At 46.1% G+C, this 25,351-nt stretch overlaps 1 protein-coding gene across 4 annotated transcripts in view; it reads left to right on the top strand.

Annotated features, from left to right (window-relative positions):
* Positions 1–25,351, top strand: part of SNX29 (sorting nexin 29) — a 591,305-nt gene that overhangs the window by 206,320 nt on the left and 359,634 nt on the right. For all 4 annotated transcript variants that reach the window (XM_086375716.1, XM_086375717.1, XM_086375714.1 and 1 more), the window contains one exon: positions 15,931–16,013. In XM_086375716.1, the coding sequence (XP_086231842.1) occupies positions 15,931–16,013 (83 nt within the window). The remainder of the gene's footprint in view (positions 1–15,930; positions 16,014–25,351) is intronic.

Here is a 25,351-nt window from a genome sequence, read left to right as displayed (position 1 = left end):
CACTCCAGTATTCTTGCCTGGAGAATCCCATGGACAGAGGAACCTGGTAGGCCACAGTCATAGGGTTGCAAAGAGTCGGACATGACTGAAGTGACTTACCAGGTGTGGATGTTTATTTATTTTTTTTTTCTTTTACATATTTTTAAAAGTTTTTTTTTTTAATTGAAGGATAATTGCTTAACAGAATTTTGTTGATTTCTGCCAAACATCAACATGAATCAGCCATCAGTATGCATGTCCCCTCCCTCTGGAACCACCTTCCCATCTTTCTCCTGGTCTCACCCCTGTAGGTTGATACCGAGCCCCAGTTTGAGTTCCCTGAGTCATAGAGCAAATTCCCATTGTCTTTGTATTTTACATATGGTGACGTAAGTTTCCATGTTACTCTGTCCATACATCTTCCCCTCTGCATATTTATTTATTTTTTAAGCAGAGGGTAATTGCTTTACAATGTTGTTAGTTTCTGCTGCACAGCAGTGTGAACCAGCTCTGTGTGTACATATGTCCCCTCCCCCGTGAGCCTCCCTCATAGTCTGTTAATAACTGATCTCACAGCTGACAGTTTGCTTCTGCTATTGGAAACGAGTGAGTAAGACCCATCCGAACTCAGTTCAAGAAGTGGTTATTACTTATGGCTGCTAACACTGGGGTCTCTGGGGGACAGTCCAGAGCTGGCTCGCCACAGCAGTGTGCAGGACAGCGCTTGGTGCCCGGTGAGCCCCTCGTAAGGGTTTCAATGGTGCTGCCACCACCACCCCCACCGTGCCCTCTCCTCTTCCTTCCACCACCACCGCTATGGTGGCATCAAGGAGTTGGTCAGACCTGGAGCTGAGAGCTGCGCCCAGCTTTGTCTGCTTCCAGATGTTTCCAGTTTCCTCTGCTGCCTCCTCCAGTTGATTGTCTGTTCTGCGTGGTGGTTGCCTGAACCACCTCCCGCCCCGCCACCCCCGACATCAGCCTTTGTTCAGTGGGTGCTTTTTGATGACGATGCTGGTAAAAGCCCCTCAGGGTAACGTGTGCTGGTCATGAGAACAGAGTCCCCCTTTGGGCGTCCTGGGGAAAACACACTTTTTAAAGCACAGCCATTGTCAGGAGCCCAGGTTTTGTGTGATTTGGGTCTAACGCATATTCCTAAAGAGAAAGAGGAATGACTGTGAGTGAGTGCCTGAGTGTTGGTCACTGACTTTATACCCACTGTCTCTCGTCTCAGCCCTGCAAGGCTCCTCACCTCCTACTTGGAAACTAAGGAGTCCTGGGCTCAGAGAACTGTTGGCCCCCATCTGGAAGGGACAGGAAGGGTATGTGAACCCAGACGTGGGTAACTCTCTAGCCAGACAACCTGCTTCCTCTTTGGCTTTATGCATATAAAGGATTCAGTGCTTTACCGTAAAAGCCTGCCAGGATATAAGTCCAGTACTGATTGAAGAAACTAAAAGCCTGAAGCAATTGGGAACAGTGGGTATTTGGTTACTTTTTTAGGTGTGATGCTGGTGTGGGGATTAGATTCAGATAAAGACTCCATACCGCTGAGAGGTAAATCCTGACATATTTATGGATGATGTTCTGTGTCTGAGATTGACTTCAGAATAGGTTGGTGAGGGGGCTGCGGGTATATATGTGCGTGTGCTCAGTTGTGTCCAACTTTTTGTGACCGCGTGGACTGTAGCCCGACAGCCTCCTCTGTCCAGGGAATTTTCCAGGCGAGGATACAGTGAGTTGCCATTTCCTACTCCAGGGGATCTTCCCAAACCTCAGATTGAACCACATCTCTTGTATCTCCTGTATTGGCAGGTGGGTTCTTTCCCACTGCGCCACCTGGGAAGCTCTGGGGCTGTGGGTAGGTGAGGCTTGAAAAGAAACAAGATCAGGTGTGAGTTGGAGAACTGGGTGGTGGGTCCAGGGAAAGCTGGCTAAGGCTAACCAGGAACCCAGAGTCTGGTTAGCTCCTGGAGACAAGTCTTATGCATGTCTGGAATAGAATCTTACTTTACTTTTCAACTTTGGCAGCCTGTACCTACTCAAAAGGAAAAATTAAAAGAAGTGGGGGAATAAGTGAAGCTCAGAGAGGCCAGGGAATTTTGTCCTTTTTGTTTGTTCATGTGTTTTCAGCACCTCGATCGATGCCTGGCAGTCAGTAATACCTGCTGAATGCATGAGAGAATTGATCCCTTTTTGTAGCCAACACTCTAACCCCCATCTGCTGATGCTTTTGTTAAACTAGTGATGCGTTCAGTAGAGGTTAAATCCAATTGTCTGGCCACGTTCACACCTGCTCTGTTCGGATTTTAAGGCATCTTATGCTCTGGATGTGAGCAGTCAATTTCCAGACAATTAAGGGGTAATAAAACAGTTGAATCTGGAACGGAACATAAACTGATTTTTAAATTTAAAATTTTATTTTTTATAATTTTCTTTCTTTTTGGCTTTGTTGGGTTTTCACTACTGCAAGGGAGCTTTCTCTGGTTTCGGCAAGCGGGGGCTACTCCTTAGCTGTGGCGTGTAGGCTTCTCGTTGCAGTGGCTTCTCTTACGACACACTGGCTTAGTTGCCCCGCGGCATGTGGAATCTTCCTGGACCAGGGATTGAACCTGTGTCCCCTGCATTGGCAGGCGGGTTCTCAACCACTGGACCACCAGGAAGTCTTAAGCTGGTTTTTGATTCTGCAGTTGAGTCAGGATCTCGGGAAGGAAAGTTCAGGCTTCCATTGAATTCCGCAGCCCTCACTGCCCTGAAGTTGCACAGAACTGCCGCAGTGTATGGACCTCTGTGTGCTGGAAGCCAGAGCAAGCCAGGCTCGGCTGTTTTCTTTGTGTTGATGTCCTCGTGTGAAGCTCGTTTCTGCCTCACGAGTCTTTGGGAGCCACGTCTCAAACTGAGTTTCGAATTGGTGTCTCCTTTCATCAGAGCCACCTTCAAAGCTGCACCCCTGTCGACAGTAACATTTGCTTGATCATCTTTCTTAAAAGGAGATAAATCATAGAGACAGCAAGTAGAATGGTGGCTGCCAGGGGCTGTCGGGGTTGAGTGGGAATGGAGGGCTATTGTTGAATGGGTGTGGAGTTTTTGTTTTTCAGATGAAAAATGTTCCAGAGATGGGTGGTGCTGATGGGGGCGCTGAAACGTGAAGGTACTTAACTCCACAGCACCATATACTTAAAGGTGGTTGAGACGGTAAAGTTTATGTCACGTGTACTTTATCACAATCAAAAATAAAAATTGAAAAGAGAGAAAAGCGGGCAGACCAAGTCTGCTCTGTCAGATGCTCCCTTTTTCACTGTTGCTCTCTTCTGTCTTCCCGCCCCACCCCTCCGCAGTTGGCACGCCCGTGGCTGTGTGGTGCCCGTGTGATGGCCCCTGGTCAGTCTCCTCCTCCTGTCTCACTCTTTTTTTTATTCACTAAATATTTTGGTTTTAATGTCCATACAGTTAAATTCAAGTTTTAAAGGTGTTCAGTTGGCATGAGTTGTAAGCTGTACATCGAAGAATGTAACCCCACCACCGCAGTCTGGAGACGACAGTTCATCACCCCCAGAAGGTCTCCCCCACGGCCCCCTTGTGGTCTCTGCCCATATGCCTAACTCTTGTCTGCCAATGACCTATCCTTCTCCCCTGTAGTTTCCGCTTTTCTAGAGTGTCAAATACATGAGATCACTATATGTATATATATCACTATATACACTATATAACTTCTGGGGACGGGTTTCTTTTATTTGGATGTTTCTGAGATACATCCAAGTCATAACATCCCTGGATAACACATTCAGTTTTATTGACCAGCAGTATCCCTTTGTATGGATGGACCAGGGTTTAACCATTTACCCATTGAAGGGCATTTGAATTGTTTGCCGTTTTTGGTGATTATGCCTGGTGTGGCTGTAAACATTCATGGAGAGATCTTTGTGTGAAAAATGAAAGGTCATTTCCCCAGGAAAAATACTCAGAAGTGAGTTTCTGGGTCATAGGACAGCTTTCTAAAAGGCTGTTTTACTGTTTTCCAGAGTCACCAAACTTTTGTGTATTCCTGCACAGTGGAATTAAGAGTTTTAGTTGCTTCAAGATCCCCCTGGTACTTGATGTTGTCATTTGATTTTTTAAGGTGATTTTACTAGATTCATAGTGCTGTTTCAGGGATTTTGATGATTGGCATCTTTTCATGTGCTTATTTGCCGTCTGTTTATCTTCTTTGGTGAATTGTTTAGGTCTTTTGCCCTCCTCTCCTGCCTTTTTTTGATTAGTTATGTTTTGTTTGTTTGTTCTGAGAGTTCTTTCAGATAGGAATTCTTTATCTGATTTGTAAATACTTTCTTCCCATCTGCAGCTTGTCTTCTTCCGCTCTTAACAATGACTTTCACAGAGCAAATCAAGATTAACTTTTATTTTTTTAATTATGGCTCATGCTTTTGGTGTTAAATATAAGAACTCTTTGCCAACCCCCGTTGAGGCATGAAGACTTTCTCAAGTTTGTACTTCCATGTTTTACATTTATCTATCTTCCAGTTTGACTTAATATTTGTATAAGCTGTGAAGTATTAGTTGAAGTTTATTTTTTGGTGTATAAATAGCCAGCTGTTTCCAAACTGTTGAAAAGGTCATCCTTGTTTCTGAACTGCTCTTGTACCTTGATCAAAAATTATTTGGCCGTATTCGTGCGAATTTATTTCTGGACTCTGTTCTGTTGATCTGTGTCTTTCCTTGGTCTGTGTTATGTTCCTTGATTGAAGTTGTATAGAAAGTCTTAGAATAGTGTGAGTCCTTTGAATGTTGCTTCTGTTTCACAATGATTTTGGCTTCTGTAGTTTCTTTGCCTTTCTGTGTGAATTTTAGAATCAGCTAACGTATATGTGTAAGACATCCTGCTGGGATTTTTGTTGTACTTGCATTCAGTCTATAGATCAGTCTGGATGGACATCTTACCTCTTACTGGTTTTGAGTCTTACAGCCTCTGAACCTGTTATTTACATCCGTGTAGTTCCGTTTTGATTCCTTACACCCGTGTTTTATGGTTTTTAGCACACAGATCCTGGACATGTTTTTATTGGACTTGCACCTGTGTACTTCATCCTTTATTTTTTTTAAAAAACAACAACAACAAACTAATTTCACTAGGTAGAACCTCCAGTGCTGTGCTGAACAGAAGAGAGAGCTGAGAGAGGCTTCCTGGCTTGTTCTCAGGTTGCACGGGGAAACCGTTCAGTCTTTTGCCACTGAGTGTGGTGTTAGCCGTACAGTTGCTCTTGTGTTTTGTAGGTCTGCTCTTAGTCTTCATATATTGTTTTTTTCTAGTCTGCTAGTGAAGTGTGTTGATGACATATTAAAAATTTCTTTCTCCTGATTTCATCATTCAGAAACAAGCTCTGTTAATATTGTGCGGTGTGTATATTCCTTCCTTCCTTTCATTGGGCCTTAGTTATGGCACCCAGATCTTTGTTGTATCATGTGGAGTCTTTTGTTGTGGCTCGTGGACTCTCTAGTTGTGGCATGTGGGCTTCAGTATTTGGAGCACTCGGGCTCAGTTGCTCCATGACATGTGGGATCTTAGTTCTCCGACCAGGGATCGAACCCACTTCTCCAGGATTTCAAGGCAGATTCTTTATCGCTGGACCACCAGGGAAGCCCCAATATCCTGGCATGTATATTTCTAGTGCAAATGAAAAGTGAAAGTCGCTTAGTCGTGTCTGACTCTTTGTGACGTCATGGACTGTAGCCTGCCAGGCTCCTCTGTCCATGGAATTCTCTAGGCAAGAATCCTGGAGTAGGTTGCTGTTTCTTCTCCAAGGGATCTTCCTGACCCAGGGATCAAAACCAGGTCTCCCGCATTGCAGGTGGATTCTTTGACATCTGATGGAAATATATGCCAGTAAATATACCTGAGGGGTTAAACATACTTTCTTTGTTCTCTGCTGCATTCACGTCATCCTGTATCGTCAGTGTTTATCCATGTTAATAGACATGTATATTCATTAGGGTTTCCCTGGTGTCTTAATGGTGAATAATCTGCCTGTCAGTGCAGGAGACATGGGTTCGATCCCTGGGTCGGGAAGATCCCCTGGAGAAGAAAATGGTAACCCACTCCAGTGTTCTTGCCTGGGAAGAATTGTGTCCTCCTGGACAGAGGAGCCTGGAGGGGTACAGTCCATGATCTTGCAAAGAGTTGGACACGACTTAGCGACTAAACAACAAACAACAACAATGATATTCATCACAAAAAACAGTGTCTTATTACAGATGGATAAACCATGTCAGCCTCTTCACTCTCCCAATGTCAGCAGGTAATTTGTAACCAATTTCTTTCTGATAACATTTACAGCATCCGCATGTGTATGTTTTGAGACTTCCCTTATTTCCTGAGCATGGTTTCCTAGAAGTGGAGCTGTTGGCTCAAAAGATAAACAGTTCTTGAGGCTGTTGATTCATATTTAGAAAAAGCTCACCTCGGACCCCCTGTTTCCTTTTGTGAGCGGTCTGCTGATGGGCAGCAGAGGCTTGAGCTGTGTAACCCTAGGACAGTCCCTTAACCTCTGAGCAAAGCTGGCAGGTCAGGAGAATCCTGTTCACGTTTGCACAGCAGGCCGTCCAACCAGGAGATCCTGCAGACCTATGCTCATCCTCTCTCATTTCCCAGTGGACTCCCTCGAAGGCTTTACGTTTTCAACTTTGTCCTGTTCATTTAATTCCCTGAATTTTTATAATTCCAGCTAGAGACTTTGGAGTTAAAGGACATGGGTTTGAATCCCAGATGTGTTTATGTTGTTTGACTCTCTGGGCCTCAGCTTTCCCATCTGAAAAATGGGCACAGTACAACCAACCTCATGAGGCATTATTGGTGACCCAGCAAGAGCAATCGTATGGTTGAAAGGAAAAGGACGTGGACTGACTTGGAGAGACATGAGTGTGAATGGTGGCCCTGACTAGTATAACAGTGTGAATTCTTTTTTATTGACCGCTGAACCTCTCTGAGCTTCAGTTCCTTCCCCTGTAGAAATGCAAGTAATAAAAGTCGGGGACAGTAACCCCTCTCGCAGAGCTCTTGTGTAGACTGAACGAGAGCAGGCCATGTCTGCAACCCCTTGAATGTTCAGAGCCCCTCTCGGAGGTGAATACTCTTGTGTTGCAGGTTCAATTCAGTCATTCTGTTGTGTCCGACTCTTTGCGACCCCATGAACTGCAGCATGCCAGGCTTCCCTGTCCTTCACCAACTACTGGAGCCTGCTCAAACTCATGTCCATTGAGTCGGTGATGCCATCCAACCGTCTCATCCTCTGTCATCCCCTTCTCCTCCTGCCTTCAATCTTTCCTGGCATCAGAGTCTTTTCAAATGAGTCAGTTCTTCACATCAGGTGGCCAAAGTATTGGAGTTTCAGCTTCAGCATCAGTCCTTCCAATGAACACCAGGACTGATCTCTTTTAGGATGGACTGGTTGGATCTCCTTGCAGTCCAGGGGACTCTCAAGAGTCTTCTCCAACACCACAGTTCAAAAGCATCAGTTCTTCGATGCTCAGCTTTTTTTACAGTCCAACTCTCACATCCATACATGACAACTGGAAAAACCATAGCTTTGACTAGATGGACTTTTGTTGGCAAAGTAATGTCTCTGCTTTTTAATATGCTGTCTAGGTTGGTTTTAACTTTTCTTTCAAGGAGTAAGTGTCTTAATTTCATGGCTGCAGTCACCATCTGCAGTGATTTTGGAGCCCCCTAAAATAAAATCTCCCACTGTTTACATTGTTTCCCCATCTATTCGCCATGAAGTGATGGGACTGGATGCCATAATCTTTGTTTTCTAAATGTTGAGTTTAAGCCAACTTTTTCACTCTCCTCTTTCACTTTCATCAAGAGCTCTTTAATTCTTCTTTACTTTCTGCCATAAGGGTGGTGTCATCTGCGTATCTGAGGTTATTGATATTTCTCCTGGTAATCTTGATTCCAGCTTGTGCGTCATATAGACTGGCATTTCACATTATGTACTCTATGTATAAGTTAAACAAGCAGTGTGACAATATATAGACTTGACATACTCCTTTTCCAATTTGGAACCAGTCCATTGTTCCATGTCCAGTTCTAACTGTTGCTTCTTGACCTGCATACAGATTTCCCAGGAGGCAGGTAAGGCAGTCTGGTCCAACTCTCACATGTACATTTTCCAGTACATGACTACTGGAAAAACCATAGCTTTGACTAGACGGACTTTTGTTGGCAAAGTAACGTGTCTGCTTTTTAGTATGCTGTCTAGGTTTGTCATAACTTTTCTTCCAGGAAGCAAGTGTCTTTTAATTTCATGGCTGCAGTCACCATCTGCACTCATTTTGGAGCCCAAGAAAATAAAATCTGTCACCATTTCCATTGTTTCCCCATCTATTTGCCATGAAGTGATGGGACCGGATGCCATGATCTTCATTTTTTGAATGTTAAGTTTAAGCCAGCTTTTTCACTCTCCTTTTTCACTTTCATCAAGAGGCTCTTCAGTTCTTCTTCGCTTTCTGCCATAAGGGTGGTGTCATCTGCATATCTAAGGTTATTGATATTTCTCCCAGCAACTTATTCCAGCTTATGCTTCATCCAGCCTGGTATTTCACACGATGTACTCTGCATAGAAGTTAAATAAGCAGGGTGACAATACACAGCCTTGACATACTCCTTTCCCAATTTGGAATCAGTCCATTGTTCCGTGTCCTGTTCTAACTATTGCTCCTTGACCTGCATACAGATTTCTCAGGAGGCAGGTAAGGCGGTCTGGTATTCCCATCTCTTTCAGAATTTTCCACAGTTTGTTGTGACCCACACAGTCAAAGGCTTTGGCATAGTCGATAAAGACAAAGTAGACATTTTTCTGAAACACTCTTGCTTTTTCGATGATCCAGCGGATGTTGGTGATTTGATCTCTGGTTCCTCTGCCTTTTCTAATTCCAGCTTGAATATCTTGAAGTTCACGTAATGTGGAAGTCTGGCTTGGAGAATTTTGAGAGTTACTTTGCTAGTGTGTGAGATGAGTACAGTTGTGTGGTAGCTTGAGCATTCTTTGGCGTTACCTTTCTTTGGGATTGGAATGAAAACTGACCTTTTCCAATCCTGTGACCAGTGCTGAGTTTTCCAAATTTGCTGACATACTGAGTTACAGCACTGAAGTAGCTCAACTGGAATTCCATTACCTCCCCTAGCTTTGTTCATAGTGATGCTCCTAAAGCCCACTTGACTTCGCCTTCCAGGATGTCTGGCTCTAGGTGAGTGATCACTCCATCATGGTTATCTGGGTCATTGAGATCTTTTTTGTACACTTCTTCTGTATATTCTTGCCACCTCTTCTTAATATCTTCTGCTTCTGTGAGGTCCATACCATTTCTGTCCTTTATTGTGCCCATCTTTGCATGAAATGTTCCCTTGGTATCTCCAATTTTCTTGAAGAGATCACTAGTCTTTCCCATTCTATTGTTTTCCTCTGTTTCTTTACATTGTTCACTTAAGAAGCTTTCTTTTCTCTCCTTGCTATTCTTTGGAACTTTACATTCATTTGGGTATATCTTTCCTTTTTGCCTCTCTTCACAGCTATTTGTAAGGCCTCCTCAGACAACCATTTAGCCTTTTTGCATTTTTCTTTGGAATGGTCTTGATCACTGCCTCCTGTACAGTGTCACAGACCTCTGACCATAGTTCTTCAGGGACTCTGTCTATCAGATTTAATCCCCTGAATCTATTTGTCATTTCCACTGTATAATCGTAAGGGATTCAATGTAGGTCATACGAGAACCGTCTAGTGGTTTTCCCTACTTTCTTCAATTTAAGTCTGAATTTGGCAATAAGGTGTTTATGATCTGAGCCACAGTTAGCTCCCGGTCTTTTGCTGACTGTATAGAGCTTCTTCATTTTCGGCTGCAAAGAATATAAACAATCTGATTTCGGTATTGACCATCTGGTGATGTCCATGTGTAGAGTCTTCTCTTGAGTTGTTGGAAGAGGGTGTTTGCTATGACCAGTGCGTTCTCTTGACAAAGCTCTGTTAGCCTTTGCCCTGCTTCATTCTGTACAGGTAGAAAATGTGTTGCAGGTAGGAAAGTGTATTTCCTATTTTCCATGGAGGGAGCTTCTGAATGAAGTTTTCCCCATAGGAGGTCTTGGCACTGAGCTGCCTCTTATGTCTTAACTGGCATGGAGGGTTTTCAAGGAGGTGGAAGCATCATAAATGCCCATCTCTGCCATGCCCACATGGACAGTGCTTTTCTATCAGAGATATGGTTTTCTTGCCCTAGAATTTCTTTCCCATTTCTAGAGGGCTGTGCCCAGTATGAAAATGCAGCATTTCACAAACTATTCGGTTTGAGGAGTTAGTAGACGCTCAGTGTACATAAATATATTGAGGGCTCTGAGAAGCCCTGGGGAGGAGGGGGAGGGCGACAGAACTTTTCTAATGTTTCTAAACATCTCTAACTCTCTTCTTCCGTCTGTCTGTCTTGGAATCCGTTGTCATCCCTGGGAATACAATTTGGAAAGGACTCTGTAAGCAAAGGTCCCCTCCTTATTTGCTTATTTTCTCTAAAGCAAAGGTTCTCTTCCTCAGATGTGTCACTGCTCTCGTGGTCTTCACCACGTGGTGTACTGCCCGTTACTCATTCCATAATGCTTATCGTGCAATCCACTCACTTTTAAAAACTTTTACATACCTTTCCAAAGGATTCTTTATATCAGGGGTTCCCAATGCCTGATGATCTGAGGTGGAGCGGATGTAAATAATAGTAGAAATAAAGTGCACAAATAAATGTAATGCACTAGAACCATTCCTCCTTACCCTCCGGTCCATGGAAAAACTCTTCATAAAACCAGTCCCTGGTGCCAAAAAGCTAGGGGACTGCTGCTGCTCTGTATCATTTATGTGCCATACATGGAAAACTGGTGTTTTGAAACATACCAGAAGAACTGCCTAGGCGTTAAAATATGAACAGTTCGGTGAAGCCCGCAGCCGATCTCCAGGATGTACCAGCTTTGGGAGATTCTGTTCTAGTTCATCCTCTGTGTTTTCTTTTTCTTTCCCTGAACTGTGAGGAAGTTGTATCCCACCCCCACCCCTGCTTAAGAGTGGAAAGAACTGGGTGGGTACTAAAGAGGCGGCAGGGAGGGGGGTGTCTTCGGGTTTCTCTTCCCTTTCACGGGATGCACTTAATCATTGTCCCGTCCTGTCATCTGGTGAGGTGGCAGAGGAAACGGCATTCTTATTTGATCATCAGGATTGATACATTCTATATGCTTCTTTTGTCTACAGATTAAAGTTCTATTGTGTGTTAATCGCCCAGTCAGTCTGACTCTTTGCGACCCCACGGACTGTAGCCTACCAGGCTCTTCTGTTCATGGGATTTTCTGGGCAAAAACACTGGAGTGCGTTGCCATTTCCTCCTCCAGGGGATCTTGCCAACCCAAGGATTGAACCTAGGTCTCCTGCATTGCAAGCAGATTCTTCTGAACCACCAGGGAAGTCCAGAGTTCTATTGGCTGGTTGCAAATTAGTCATTCAGAGCCTAGGAATTATTTTCTTGGGCCATTGACTTGTTAGGGATCTATTTGTTTATTTTTTTGGCTGCATCGGGTCTTAGCTGTGGTGCACGGCGTCTCTAGCTGTGGCGAGGGGCTCAGTAGTGGCACTAAGGCAGCTCCTGCCCCCAGACCCTCTTGTCTTATTTGGGTTACTCAAGTCTCGTCTGTCTGCCTGCTGTGGTCATTTGAGCCTGTATCTCATCTTCAGATTGTTACGAACGTCAGTTAAAATACTGGGCTGGATAGAACCACATGCATGATGTGACCGTGTCAGCATCCTGGATTTGCCATCAGAGCATAGTTTATAGAAGGTGTAACCCCTGGGGGAGGCTGGGCCAAGGGTATACAGGACCTCTCAGTAATGTCTTTGCAACTTTCTGGGTCTATAAGTACTTCAAAATAAAAATGGAAACAAAGGCCTCATCTTTCCCGGGATCCGTAGCTAGTTGCCTCTCTGGGGCAGTCAGTGGGTCCTCCCGATGTTCGTGTTTGTGTCAGGAGCAGTTCTACTGGCCTGACAGTGTGCCTTTCCCGCAGAAGGCAAGCAAGTTCATTGAGGCAAAGTTGGCTGGGATGAATTTATGGTTCCTAAAGCTGCCCATCTGTAGTGTATTCTCCACGATATCTCATCATTTTGATGAAAGTTGGATTTGTATTAAAGGTCTTGATCTTCCCCTGTTAGGTCGATCTCTCTTGTGGCATGCAGGAGCTTTAGTTGGGGCATGCTAACTCTGAGTTGCAGCAGGTGGGATCTAGTTCCCTGACCAGGGATCGAACCCAGGCCTGTTGCATTGGGAGTGCAGAGTCTTAGCCGCTGGACCACCATAGAAGCCTTAATATTTAGATAGTGTTAAGATGTTAATAGTGGAGAAGGCAATGGCACCCCACTCCAGTACTCTTGCCTGGAAAATCCCATGGATGGAGGAGCCTGGTAGGCTGAAGTCCATGGGGTCTCGAAGAGTCGAACACGACTGAGCGACTTCACTTTCACTTTTTACTTTCATGCATTGGAGAAGGAAATGGCAACCCACTCCAGTGTTCTTGCCTGGAGAATCCCAGGGACGGAGGAGCCTGATGGGCTGCCGTCTCTGGGGTCGCACAGAGTCGGACACGACTGAAGCGACTTAGCAGCAGCAGCAGCAGCAGCAAGATGTTAAAAGATGCCTCCAAACCAGAAGAAAAGCATCCTCTTGAACATTTCAGTGCTGGCTGCAGAGTTGACAATGAACTAGGCAGCTGAGGGTTGGCCTGGATGGTGTGCTTGGGCAAACTGAGGCTTGACAGCCCAACCCAACTCACCAGTCGCTGGGCCTGAGTAAACCTACCTCTTCTTGCCTCTTGCCTAACGTTCTGAACATATCATTGTTAAATTAGGCCATTTGTTGTTCAACCTAAGTCTTGTCTGACTCCTTGCAACCCCATGGACTGCAGTTCACCAGGCTTCCCTATTCTTCATTATCTCCTGGAGTTTTCTCAGACTCATGTTCACTGAGTAGATGATGCCATCTAACCATCTCATCCTCTGTTGCCCACTTCTCCTCCTGCCCTCAATCTTTCCCAGCATCAGGGTCTTTTGTAATGAGTCGGCTATTCACATCAGGTGGCCAAAATATTGGAGCTTTGGCATCAGTCTTTCCAATGAATATGTAGGACTGATTTCCTTTAGGATTGACTGATTTGATATCCTTGCAGTCCAAGGGACCCTTGAGAGTCTTTTCCAGCACTGCAGACCATACAGAGATGCATATCAATTTCTTTCCCTTATTTTAAGCTATGTGCTTGGAATTCACACGAGGGGATTAGGAGTAAGCTGGATGAATGACAAAAGCTGGCAAGGGGATCCAGGAAAAGTAGCTGTGTCAGCATGTCCGTTGGGCAGTGTTTTCCTGCCCGCAGATCTCGAGATTCCTTAGTTGTTTATTACCTTCAGACACTGGCTCTTTGTATCACAGAGAAAGTGCAGCTGCCAAGAGAAGCATTTGTGACAGGCTGTCTAGGAGGAGGAGGATAATTAAGGAACTCCTTCATGTCTGACTTTCTTTCCAAGTTTCTGAGATGAAACTTGGTGACACCTCAGTATATGGTCATGTCTGCAGTTGGTACTTGTGTTCTTTCTGCCAAAATACAGTGCAGAAAAGCACAATGCCAGGTGCCATCTCTGTGGGCTGAGGTATAATAAGATGCATCAGAAACAGAGTCAGTGATTTGCAGTCTGCAGTTTGGCAGTCTGCAGTTTTTCTACTGAGCATATATGTGGCATATTATTACCAAGGAATGGCATCTCCATCCATAAATAGATGGAATCAGAAGCTTACCTTGGTGAATTGTTAAATGAGACAAACCAGTTGTAGAAAAATTTATAGCAGGACCCAGTTGCATAAAGTAAACTCTGAGTGTATTGGGTTTGTAGTGACTCTGTGAGCATGGAGGAGACATGAAATGTGTGTACCAGATGTTTAATGGTGGTTGCCACGGAGAAGGATGTGTGGGACAGTAGACAGAGGGAAAAAGTCTTCAAACAGAAAAATTTTGAGGCATGTGAAATTGTGTTTCACCTGTGAATAATTATATTCAGTGATGTATATATGTGTGCACGCTCAGGCGAGAGTTGATAGAATGAAAGTAAAAATGTTGTTATTCATTTTCTCAGTTGTGTCCAACTCTTCGTGACCCCAGAGATTGCAGCATATCCCTGTCCTTCACCATCTCCCGGACCTTACTCAAACTCATGTCCATTGAGTCGGTGACGCCGTCAAACCATCTCATCCTCTGTCGTCTGTTTGTCCTCCTGCCTTCTATCTTTCCCAACATCAGGGTCTTTTCCAGTGAGTCTGTTTTTCACATCAGGTGGTCAAAGTATTGGAGCTTCAGCTTTAGCATCAGTCTTTCCAATGAATATTCAGGGTTTGATTTCCTTTAGGATTGACTGCTTTGATCTCCTTGCTGGTAAGAGACTCTCAGGAGTCTTAAGAAGTTAGTGAGATTTACTTCAAGGATTTTTAGTGGAATTTTTACATTCCTTCTTAAATGTGTTCTGATTGAGTATTTTGCAATGAGTGTTTTATTTTTTATAATCATAAGAGACACCCAATCGTAAACCTGTTTTCATCGTAAGGCAATATTCCAGCATATGTAAGAATACTCAGGCTTAAAACCTTGTGGGATAGGGAATGTGTAGAAGCAGAAAGTGTGGAAGAGGCATTTGTCTCTGGGGCTGAGGTAAGAAACCAGTTTCAAATCCCAAGAGAGACCGAGAAGCACTCACTGGGGCCTTGGAGACACAGACCTGGGTTTGTATCCAGACTCTGTCTTACATATGACCTTGGCGTTGGCCATGTGACCGTCTCCATGACCTGGGTTTGTATCCAGACTCTGTGTCTTACATATGACCTTGGCGTTGGCCATGTGACCGTCTCCATGACCTGAGTTTGTATCCAGACTCTGTGTCTTACATATGACCTTGGCGTTGGCCATGTGACCGTCTCCATGCCCCAGCTCCTCTCCTGCAGAACGAGGAGGGTGTTACAGGGTCACCGCACCTGACGTATTGTTAGGTACTTAAGAAGCATGCTTCCATTGAATGAAGAGTGGATGAATGTATATATGCGTGCTTGATTCACTGAGGTCACACATGTGAAGTCTGAACTATGTGGTAAATTCTCAGCAGATGGTATTTTTCTCTCCTGACTTTCATGTCCTAGTCCTCAGCCAGGGTACCTGGGGAGTGAAGTCAGTGGAGTGGGATCTTGTCATTGCCCGAGTTTCAAGTTCCATCCTACAGTCTCACCTGGGGAGAGGGGTGGGGCAGGTAGACTCAGTTAACTGCTTTTCATCATTGTACCACACTTTGAGAATCTGTAAAGTGGGTGGTGGTGTGCTAATATGTACCTTGGAAGGTTTGAATGAGATAATAAAGGCTTCATGTGATGCCTGGCAAATAGTGTTTAATACGTGTTCAGTTCAGTCACTCAGTCGTGTCCAAGTACGTGTAGTAGTTACTAAAAACACTGAGTGTTCCCCAAGGAAACAATAGCTAGTATGTATTTGTGTAAATGGACATACTGTAAATTTGTCCATTTTTACAGTTTCTGTAAATACTAGAGTGCCTGACACAGTCGTCACCTAACAGGTTGTTAGATTCAAATAACCTGAGGACCGCACATGCCAGCATCCTGAATTTGTGGGTGCTGAAACCAATTAGCGCTTATTTCCGCCATGAATGAGTGGTTCTTGATGGCATTACACAAACGTGCCCTCGCTAACCTTATCTTTCCAGCAAAGATCTCTAAAACAGAATATATTAATATTTACCAGATGCACACTGTGTATTTTCCTTACGCAGATTCTCTTCCTTCCTTGGGTCTAAGTTGCCAATTTTAAAATACATTTTTCTGACATTCTTGTGCCCACAGAGAAAATGAAGTGCTCAAAGTGCAACTGAAGAAATACGTAGGCGCTGTCCAGATGCTGAAAAGAGAAGGTCAAACAGCCGAAGGTGAGGGGCAGAGGGAACCCGGGGGGGGGGGGGCGGGGCTGCACCCCTGTGCCTGGCCCGGCGGACGCTCAGCATGGGAGGAATACACCTGCAGGTGAGTTAGAAAAACAGTGCTGCTTAGGATCCCGGAAAATTAATTAATGAAAGACCCTGCTCTTCATTCTTGCAAAAGTAAGACTTACTTGCTAGACTGTTAGCAATCATTGTATCAATTTGTGCAGTTAGGGAATTTTATGACTAAAGTCTTAAGATATTTGCAAGGTGGTGAACCTGTAGCACAATTAAGTCATGTCAGGCCATGGGTGAAAGCAACAGAATGCCAAAGTGGTGGGGTTAGGCTGATCAGGCTCCAACCCCAGTTCCAGTTCTGTTTCCTAATCTCTCTGTACCTCAGTTTTCTCATCTATAAAATGGGGGCAGCTGGCAGCACCTGCCTCATGAGGCGATCCATGTAGACGTCTTAGCATAACGCCTACCAGAGAGGGAGCACTGAGTAGGTTTGTCGTTCAGTCACTAAGTCTTGTCGAACTCTTTGCGACCCCACGGGTGGCAGCACACCAGGCTTCCCTGTCCTTCACCGTCTCCTGGAGCTGGCTCAAACTCCAGTGTCCGTTGAGTCAGTGAGGCCATCCAACCATCTCATTCTGTTGTCCCCTTCTCCTCCTGCCCTCAATCTTTCCCAGCATTAAAATCTTTTCCAGTGAGTCAGTCCTTCACATTAAGTGGCCAAAGTGTTGGAGCTTCATCATCAGCCCTTCCAATGAATGTTCAGGGTTGATTTCCTTTAGGATTGACTGGTTTTATCTCCTTGCTGTCCAAGGAACTCTCAAGTCTGCTCCAGCACCACAATTTGAAAGCATCAATTCTTTGGCACTTAGCTTTCTTTATAGTCCAACTCTCACATCTGCACATGACTACTGGAGTAGATTTTAGCTGCAAATAATAATATTCTTGATCAGAAATACAAGTAGATAGAGGAGTGATCACCTGGGCAAGATCCCACCAAATACGGTGGTGCCGTGTGCTTCCTCCCGTGCAGTTTGGCTGTGCTTTAACTGTCGTGACTCTGCTGAAATGTTTCTTAGGTCAGCCTGCAGACAGGGTATTTAACTAGGGCTAAAGTGTCTTGCGACCTTCAGCCAACTGACCAGAACAAGATTTTCTTATACAAAAACAAGCCCTTGGAGTGTGGACATTTGAACAGAGGGGAGTATGCTCCATGCTCACAGGTCTTGGGAGTCAGCCAGTCCTGAATTCGAGTTCAGGCGCATCCTCCATAACTTGACCTCTTGGAGTTACTTAGCCATCTGAAAGAGGAAACGCCACACCAGTGTTAGGGGAAATCACACGAGTGGCACGAGGGTTGTCGTGGGGATTTACCAAGACAGTGAATGCAGAGCCTTCATTCATGTAGCACCCGGTGTATAGTTGGTATCCAGTACATGTAGTCATTTCTCTGTGTCATAGAGACAGGATTATAATCTGAGTGTGATTTGCATAGTAATATCATGAAAGATTGGACTTTTTTTGAGTGTTTGTATTTATTATGGTCTCCATTTGATGAGGTTCAACATGTTGATTTTCTTTTTGCTTTTCTTTGATAGCATGCCTTGCTTTCTTCATCACTAGTTTGTAACTGCCTCCAGTCTGGCGGTTATCACTGCAGCATTAATCTTGTCTTTCTCAGGGGGACCATCACCCTTTCCACACAGATACTGCTCGTGTGGCCCGGACTCCATCTCATTACACTGGGTTGTGTCTGCGTTGGCCTTGTGACTCCTCGCTTCTCATCTCTGTTTCCCCAGCACCTGGCTTTTGTAGCCATTCATTTCATTCACTGCATGTTTTGAATGAGTAGTTTAGCCCTTTATCCTTTCCAAGCAAGTTCAAGTCTATTCACATTTGACTCAGTAATCCCGGGATGAGTAGGTGTTTCCCCTGTGTTTTAAAATATTCGTTATTAGAGGTTCAGGAGAGCTTAAAAGTCTTGTCTGTGGCTTTGGGGTGGGAATGAACTCAGGTCATTTCCTTCCAAATCCCTGATTCTTTGCCTTACGAACTTGTTGAACTAGCGTTCAGAGGCCTTTCCCGGGGGCCACGTGCCCGTGCCTCATCTCCGGGGATCGCGGCATGGGGCTGGGGGCTCGGTTTGCAGGTTTAAATGTGTGACTCTCATGCAGGTGGCCTGTGGACTATGCCACCGCCGTTTCTGAAATCTATACTCTGCCCTCACAGGAATTTAATTTGATCCTGTAAGAAAATTAAACTTGGGGTGGGGAATACCACTGGGCTTGAATTTGGTTTAAAATCTGCAATACTATATAGTACATTTCTGAGTAGGAGCATTTTTGGAATGAGTCGTCCCCCCCACCCCCCCAAAACAGAAGCTACAACATAGAGAAGGGTTTCTCACCGCAGCCGAAGTCGATTTTCCTAAGACCCAGCTTGAATGTGCTGAGCCAGAGCTGGGTTTGTGGTAACCCTTAAGTGGAACAGAGCAGAGAGGATGAAGCATACTTTGTCACTCATTCATAGTCCTTTTGTTTGTTGTTCAGTTGCTCAGTTCAGTTCAGTCACTCAGTTGTGTCTGACTCTTTGTGACCCCATGGACTGCAGCACGCCAGGCCTCCATGTCCATCACCAACTTCTGGAGTTTACCCAAACTCATGTCCATTGAGTTGGTGATGCCATCCCACCATCTCATCCTCTGTCATCCCCTTCTCCTCCTGACTTCGGTCTTTCCCACCATTAGGGTCTTTTCCAATGGGTCAGTTCTTTGCATCAGGTGGCCAAATGATTGGAGTTTCAGCTTCATTATCAGTCCTTCAAATGAATATTCAGGACTGATTTCCTTTAGGATTGACTGGTTTGTTTTCCCTGCAGTCCAAGAGAGACTCTTAAGAGTCTTCTCCAACACCACAATTAGGAAGCATCAGTTCTTTAGCACTCAGCCTTCTTTATGGCCCAGCTCTAACAGCCGTACATGACTACTGGAAAAACCATAGCTTGGACTCTCCAGAACTTCATCGGCAAAGTCCCTTTTGCAGTCCCTTGCCACTCTATTTTCACCAGGTCAGAGAAGACCATCTGCCATATCTGGGAGTCATCCTGGGTGGAAGGTCTTTATGAAAGTCCTTCAGTGCAGGCATGAACTGAGTGATGCCCTTCTCTTCCTTGCTTAAGTCCTGCATTTTATTCTTTCTTCCACTTAAGTAAAATTCGTGAGCACCAGCTAACATGCCAGACACCAGCAAGCAGCCTGATTAGAAGATGTGCTTTCAGAAATTGTGCTCTGGCCTTTCCAGAGCCTTTACCTAATTTTCAAGTGATGTCATCTACTACTCAGAGAAATTGGGGCTCACTCCTCAACCCCAGCCAGCTGTTGACTCAGTTTGTTGAAAACTATGGCATATGTGCCCTGGCCAGATTGGGGTGCCTTGGGGTGTCCTTGTCAAGCTGTGGTATCTTGGGGATGTCCTAGACAGGCTGCGGTGGGGGACTTGGTGTTTCTGGGGAGCTGGGGACAAGGGGTAGGGAGAGGTTGGCCAGGGAGAGTCTTTTCTGATCCGGGATTTGCATGGCTCCTGATGTTAGGTGGACATAGCGGTGTGGACCAGCTTCTCAAATTCTAGGTGAGAGTTCAGAGTGCTTTTTCCACAAGAGAATCCTTTTAGGTTGAGGCTATAAAGCTTTTTCTTTTTTTAAAATCATTTGAACGACAAATTGTTTGTGAAACTGAGCTCATCAGTAGGGAAAAGGGTGAGAAATCATTGAAGCCCCAGACGCCTTCAGGATTGAGTAGATGGCTGAGGGCTATGTTGGGATCGTTCTATTCATTGTTGTTCTGGGAAGTGCCTTCAAGATGAAGAAAAAAAAATCAACTGAAAATGGGCCTTTAGAATAGATTGTTGACAATGTTTAAGAGGTCAGTCGGTAACTTTATTTCAATTCTGAGGTTATCATGACTCTTCTTCCCCCTCAAGTTCTTTATGAAACATCGATGTAGGCATCTGACAAGTGTTCCAGGTGATGTCTTTATTACTGACGGTTGGTTGGAAACTCCAGCTTGACTGAAGCTAGAACCACACTCCCCAGTGCGTTGTTCTCCCAACTGTGGACCCTGGGACCCCCTTGTGAGGTGTTGTCGGGTCTGCTGAATGACGCCCACCCGGTGGGGACCAAGGAGGAGGACGATCCAGGGGGCGTTCTCTGCTTACCGCGGCATCTCTGTTTGAGGCTCTCACAGTCATGTAGGAGGTGGGGAGTGAGGCTGAGAGTGTGTTAATGGGGGATGTCTTCTCTTTGGTAAGACCTGTGATGACCGCAGATCTTTCTGGGTGCCTCCTGAGGGAGACGCCAGCAGCGGGGCTGGGTCAGCAGTGTCGTTCCCTGAGTAGGCGTCTCCTCCATCTCACCTGACCTTCTGGGGAAAGGCTCTGTCAACAGAAGGAAGGCTTGTTTCACCTGTCGCTGTGACCTTTATCTCCAAAGGATCACCGCATCCTAGTCCCTGTACATGTCCCCACCAAAACAGTGGTCATGGCCAAAGCGTTTGGGAATCACTGTGCATTCCACATTCTTCTTGCTCGTCGTAATTGACATTAGTGGACGAGGGACCCCTGTGCCAAAGACACTGAGGACCTCCCCAGGGCACCTGACTTAGAGGCCATGCAAGTTTCTATGCCTCAGTTTCTTCCTCTGTAAAATGGGAACTGTAGCAATACCTTCCTCATAGGGTTTTGGGGGAAGAAGGGATAAATGAGTGTATGGAAAGCACTTAGAATAATGTCTGATATGTAGCAGCCACTCAGTAAATATGACAGTTATTGTTATTACTATTTTTACTGTCTCACTTTATTTCTCAGGGCCTCTTTGATCACTTGTAAAATTAGGATTGATTAAAATAGTATATATACTTCATAGGTTGTTGTGAGGATTAGCTGTTAAGAGGTGTAATTCAGATAACATGCTGGGATCTAGAAAATGCTGGGGTGGGTGGAATGTTGGGCCTCCAAAGATGTCTGTGTCCTGATCCCTGAAATCCGTGCCCACACCACCTTCCATGGTGAGAGAGACTTTAGTTGTTGTTCAGTCGCTCAGTCATGTCTGACTCTTGTGACCCTGTGGACCGCAGCCTGTCAGGCTCCTCTGTCCATGGGATTCTCCAGGCAAGAATACTGGAGTGAGTTGCCATTTCTCCTCCAGGGAGTCTTCCCAACCCAGGGATCAAACCCACATCCCTTGCATTGGCAGGCAGATGCTTTACCACTGAGCTACCAGGGAAGAAAGAGACTTTTCAGATGTGATTAATATAAGGCTTTTGACAGGCAAAAGGAGAAGGCAGCAGAGGATGAGATGGTTAGACAGCATCACTGACTCAATGGATGTGAATTTGAGCAAACTCCAGGAGACAGTGAAGGACAGGGGGGCCTGGTGTGCTGCAGTCCATGGGGTTGCAGTCAGATATGACTAAGTGACTGAACAACAACCGCAGTGTTGCGTATGCATTTGGGGAGTCTGGGTTCTCTGAGCGCCCCATGGTGGGGGTGGGGCTGGTCTCATGGAGGTCTTAGCTGCAGAGCAGCCCCTTGGTGGGTGTCGGGCTTCTCCTGGGCTTTCCCAAGGAGCATTTGCCCGTGAGTTTGGAGGTGGTTCTCAGTACCAAGGAAGAGGTTCTACAGGGGCAGCTGAACGAGGGATTCCAGACGCGCCCGTGTCCTCCTGTGTCACACGGCTTGGGCCGCCGCCCCCCGCTGGCGTGGTGGCCATCTCTGGCCTTGTGGGGTCAGCTCGCCTGTGCTCCAGCTTCTCTGGGCCCAGTGTCCTCACTCAGGGTCAGCCCTGTGACGTCGATGAGGCCCTACCCTCCCTCCTGCCCTTGACCTCAGCCGACTGGCTCCAGCTGGGCGTCAGGGCTCTACTAGGCTGTCACGAGGAGTTCTCCCTTTCCCGTCAGGCCTGGAAGGCTGGAGCCACTGTAGTTACCTTGTCTCCGAGTGGAGCCTGAGTGTGAGGCCGTCACACAGGGAGAGGAGCTGAGCTGAGAGGCAGAGAGGCACTGGGAGTTGATCGTGTCCTTCGAATCCCCGAATCCAGCCGTCCTGATGTGATTTCCAGCCCTAAACGTACTGTTAACAAGAGCGATAATTCACTAGCCTCCCTGCCACTGTCTTCAAGCTTGGGTTGGGTTTCCATAGCTTGGATGCATGCATGCTCAGTTGTGTCTGACGCTTTGGGAACCCATGGGCTGTAGCTCGCCAGATCCCTCTGTCCATGAACTTCTCCAGGCACGAAAAGTGGAGCGGGTTGCTGTTTCCTCCTCCAGGGGCTCTTCCTGACCCAGGGAGAGAACCCTCGATTCCTGAGTCTCCTGCATTGGTAATCAAATTCTTTACCGCTGAGCCACTTGGGAAGTGCAGTCATGGCAAGCTATTTGCTCTTTCCTGGATGCAGGGTCTATTCGGTCTTCAGGGGGAGCTGTCGTTTCTCTGAAGCCTGTCTTTCCTAGCCTGCAGTGTCTGTATGTTGTGAGGTCCTTCCTTCTGGCCCCCTCCTCTCATGAGGTCCTCTCCACTGGAATCATCTGTCCTGGCCTCCATAGTCCTATCCTGCGGTGATGGATTTTAAGGCTGCAAGCTCTTGTTGGCATCGCCATTTAATTCATCAGCCACAGGCTCAGGGGCAGAGGGAGAAGCAATGGCCTGTTGCTGGTGGCAATCAGAGTAATCGGCAGTGAGAGCAGGTCATCTGGGGGAGGAACTTGATGGATGAGGGAGGCTTGGGAGCAGTTTTAAAAGTTTAAGAAACAAAAGAAGTTTAAAAAAAAAGAAAAGGAAGCTGTCAGCCCATGTCCCATGTCGTGTCTCTGCCTGCATGTGACTCGCCCAGTGACCCCTGGCTTCCATGCCGGCATGTGCTCCATGTCCTCCTCAGGGTCTCACTTCCCCCGGGCTCCGGAAAGTGGGGCGGGACCGTGGAGGAGCCTGGTCCTGTGATGACGCAGGGTCAAGGGCGAGAGGATTCATGGAGCTTGTGGGTTTCAGGGTGCGTGTGGCGCCGTGGGACCTTTCAACCTGCAGCTTCCCTCAGGGACTGCAGGCACTGGGGTGTCTCCCTTGGTGGCCACATATTCTTGCCCCCAGTGTGCACACAGGCAGAGAGGTCTTCGTTTGAGGCAGGCTGCTTTGGTTGCAAGGGAAGCAAGCTCGGGAGTCGTGTGTGTGTGTCTGGTTCCACCGTGATCAGCACTGGACTTCGTGGAGACTCTAAGATCTCGTCACTCTGCTGTTTAAAACTCAATCCAGACTTAAAAAAAAAATTATTTTTGGTGGTGCTGGGTCTTCGTTGCAGCCTGCAGGGGCTTCCTCTAGCTGTGGACCAAGGCTCTAGAGCACATAGGCTCAGTCGTTGTGGCACGTGGTCTTCGTTGCCCTGCAGGATGTGGGGTCTTAGTTCCCCGACTGGGGCTCGAACCCACGGCCCCTGCAGTAAAGCCCAGAGCCTTAACTGGACCACCAGGGAAGTCCAGTCTGCACTTTATGATGAGGGCCTGCAGTGCTCGGTGTGATCGGCTCTTCCCTACTTCCCAGCCCCGTCTCCTCCCGCCCTCTCCTGGCCCGGCCACACTGGCCTTACCAAGTCACACCTCGGGACCTTGGCTGCTGCTCTCCTTCTGGAGTGCTTGTCCTGCCTCGTCAGGCAGGCCCTGTTCAGTGTCACCTCCCCTGGCCACCCCGCCTCTCCTTCCTTCGTCCCGTCACTTCCTTGATCTCCGTCACAGCACCTTTATGAGCGCCTCAGCATGTGTCGATTGTCTGTTCCCTTCCTTGTTCACTGTCCGTGTTCCGCGCTGCAGTGTACCTTTCAAGGAGCAGAGACCTTGCCTGTTCTTCCCTCTGCTGTGTTCAGAGGGCCCCGCTCAGGCTTCACCCAAGGGATGCACTCCGTAAATATTTTTTAAAAAATAATTTATTCTTTAATTGGAGGAATATAGCTTTACAATGTTGTGTTGGTTTCTGCCATACAACGATGCAATTCAGCCATAATTATACATATATCGCCTCCCTCCTTAGCCTCCCTCCCCTCCTCCCATCCCTCTGGTCATCACGGAGCACCAGGCTGGGCTGCCTGTGTTATATAGCAGCTTCTCACCAGCTGTCTGTCTTGCTCATGGTAATGTAGGTATGTTGATGCTGCCTTCTCCCTTCATCCCACTCTCCTTCCCCTGCTGTGTCCTCAAGTCCATTGTCTGTATCTGTGTCTCCATTGCTTCCCTACAAATAAGTTCGTCAGTGTCATTTCTCTAGATTCAGTAGATAGGCGTTGTTGTCGTTTAGTCGCTCAGTCATGTCTGATGCTTTTGTGACCGCATGGACTGTAGCCTGCCAGGCTCCTCTACCGGTGGGATTCTCTAGGCAAGAATACTGGAGTGGGTTGCCATTTCCTTCTCTAGATATATGCATTAATATACAACATTTGCTTTTCTCTTTCTGACTTAATTCACTCTGTATAACAGGCTCAAGGTTCATCCACCTCACTAAAACTGACTCAAATTCATTCTTTTTTATTTTTTATGGCTGAGTCATATTGCATTGTATATATGCACCACATCTTCTCTATCCATTCCTCTGTCAGTGGCCACGTAGGCTGCTTCCATGTCCTAACTGTTGTAAACAGCGCTGCTGTGGACCCTGGGGTGCGTGTGTCTTTCTCAGTCATGGTCTTCTCAGGGTATATGCCCATGAGTGGGATTGCTGGGTCATATAGTAGTTTTATTTCTAGTATTTTGAGGAATCTCCATACCCTTCTCCATAGTGGCTGTCTCAATTTGCATTCCCACCAACAGGGCAGGAGGGTTCCCTTTTCTCCACATCCTCTCCAGCATTCCTTGTTTATAGATTTTTTGATGATGGGCTTCCTGACCGGTGTGAGGTGGTATCTCATTGTAGTTTTGATTTGCATTTCTCTAATAATGAGCAATGTTGAGGATGTTTTCACGTATTTCTTGGCCGTCTTCCATAAATGTTCATAATACGAATGATTAGAAATGAATAGAAATCCAGGAGGAGTTGTAGAACCTGATTGAAAACCCACAGCAATTAGGGAGAGCTCAGCGGTGGGCGGGGTCGTGGGTCTTCATTCTAAGGGCGCTGGTAGTGTGCTGTACCGCATGTAACTGCATTTTTCAGTTGTGCCTCCAACCAGATTCTTCTGATCACGTGTAGTTTTGGCTCCTTATAACTATACTTATTAGCACACGACTTTGACTCTTCAAGGGTTTCGTCATTCAGAGCTATTTTGATTACAAGAATCATAAAAACCCAATTTAATCGGTTTTC

The sequence above is a fragment of the Bos grunniens genome, chromosome 25 (genome assembly GCF_055505025.1).
Source record: "Bos grunniens cultivar Pamir isolate PY7600 chromosome 25, Bosgru_T2T1.0, whole genome shotgun sequence".
Taxonomy (NCBI): Eukaryota; Metazoa; Chordata; class Mammalia; order Artiodactyla; family Bovidae; genus Bos; species Bos grunniens.
This window is presented reverse-complemented; position numbering and strand designations above follow the sequence as displayed.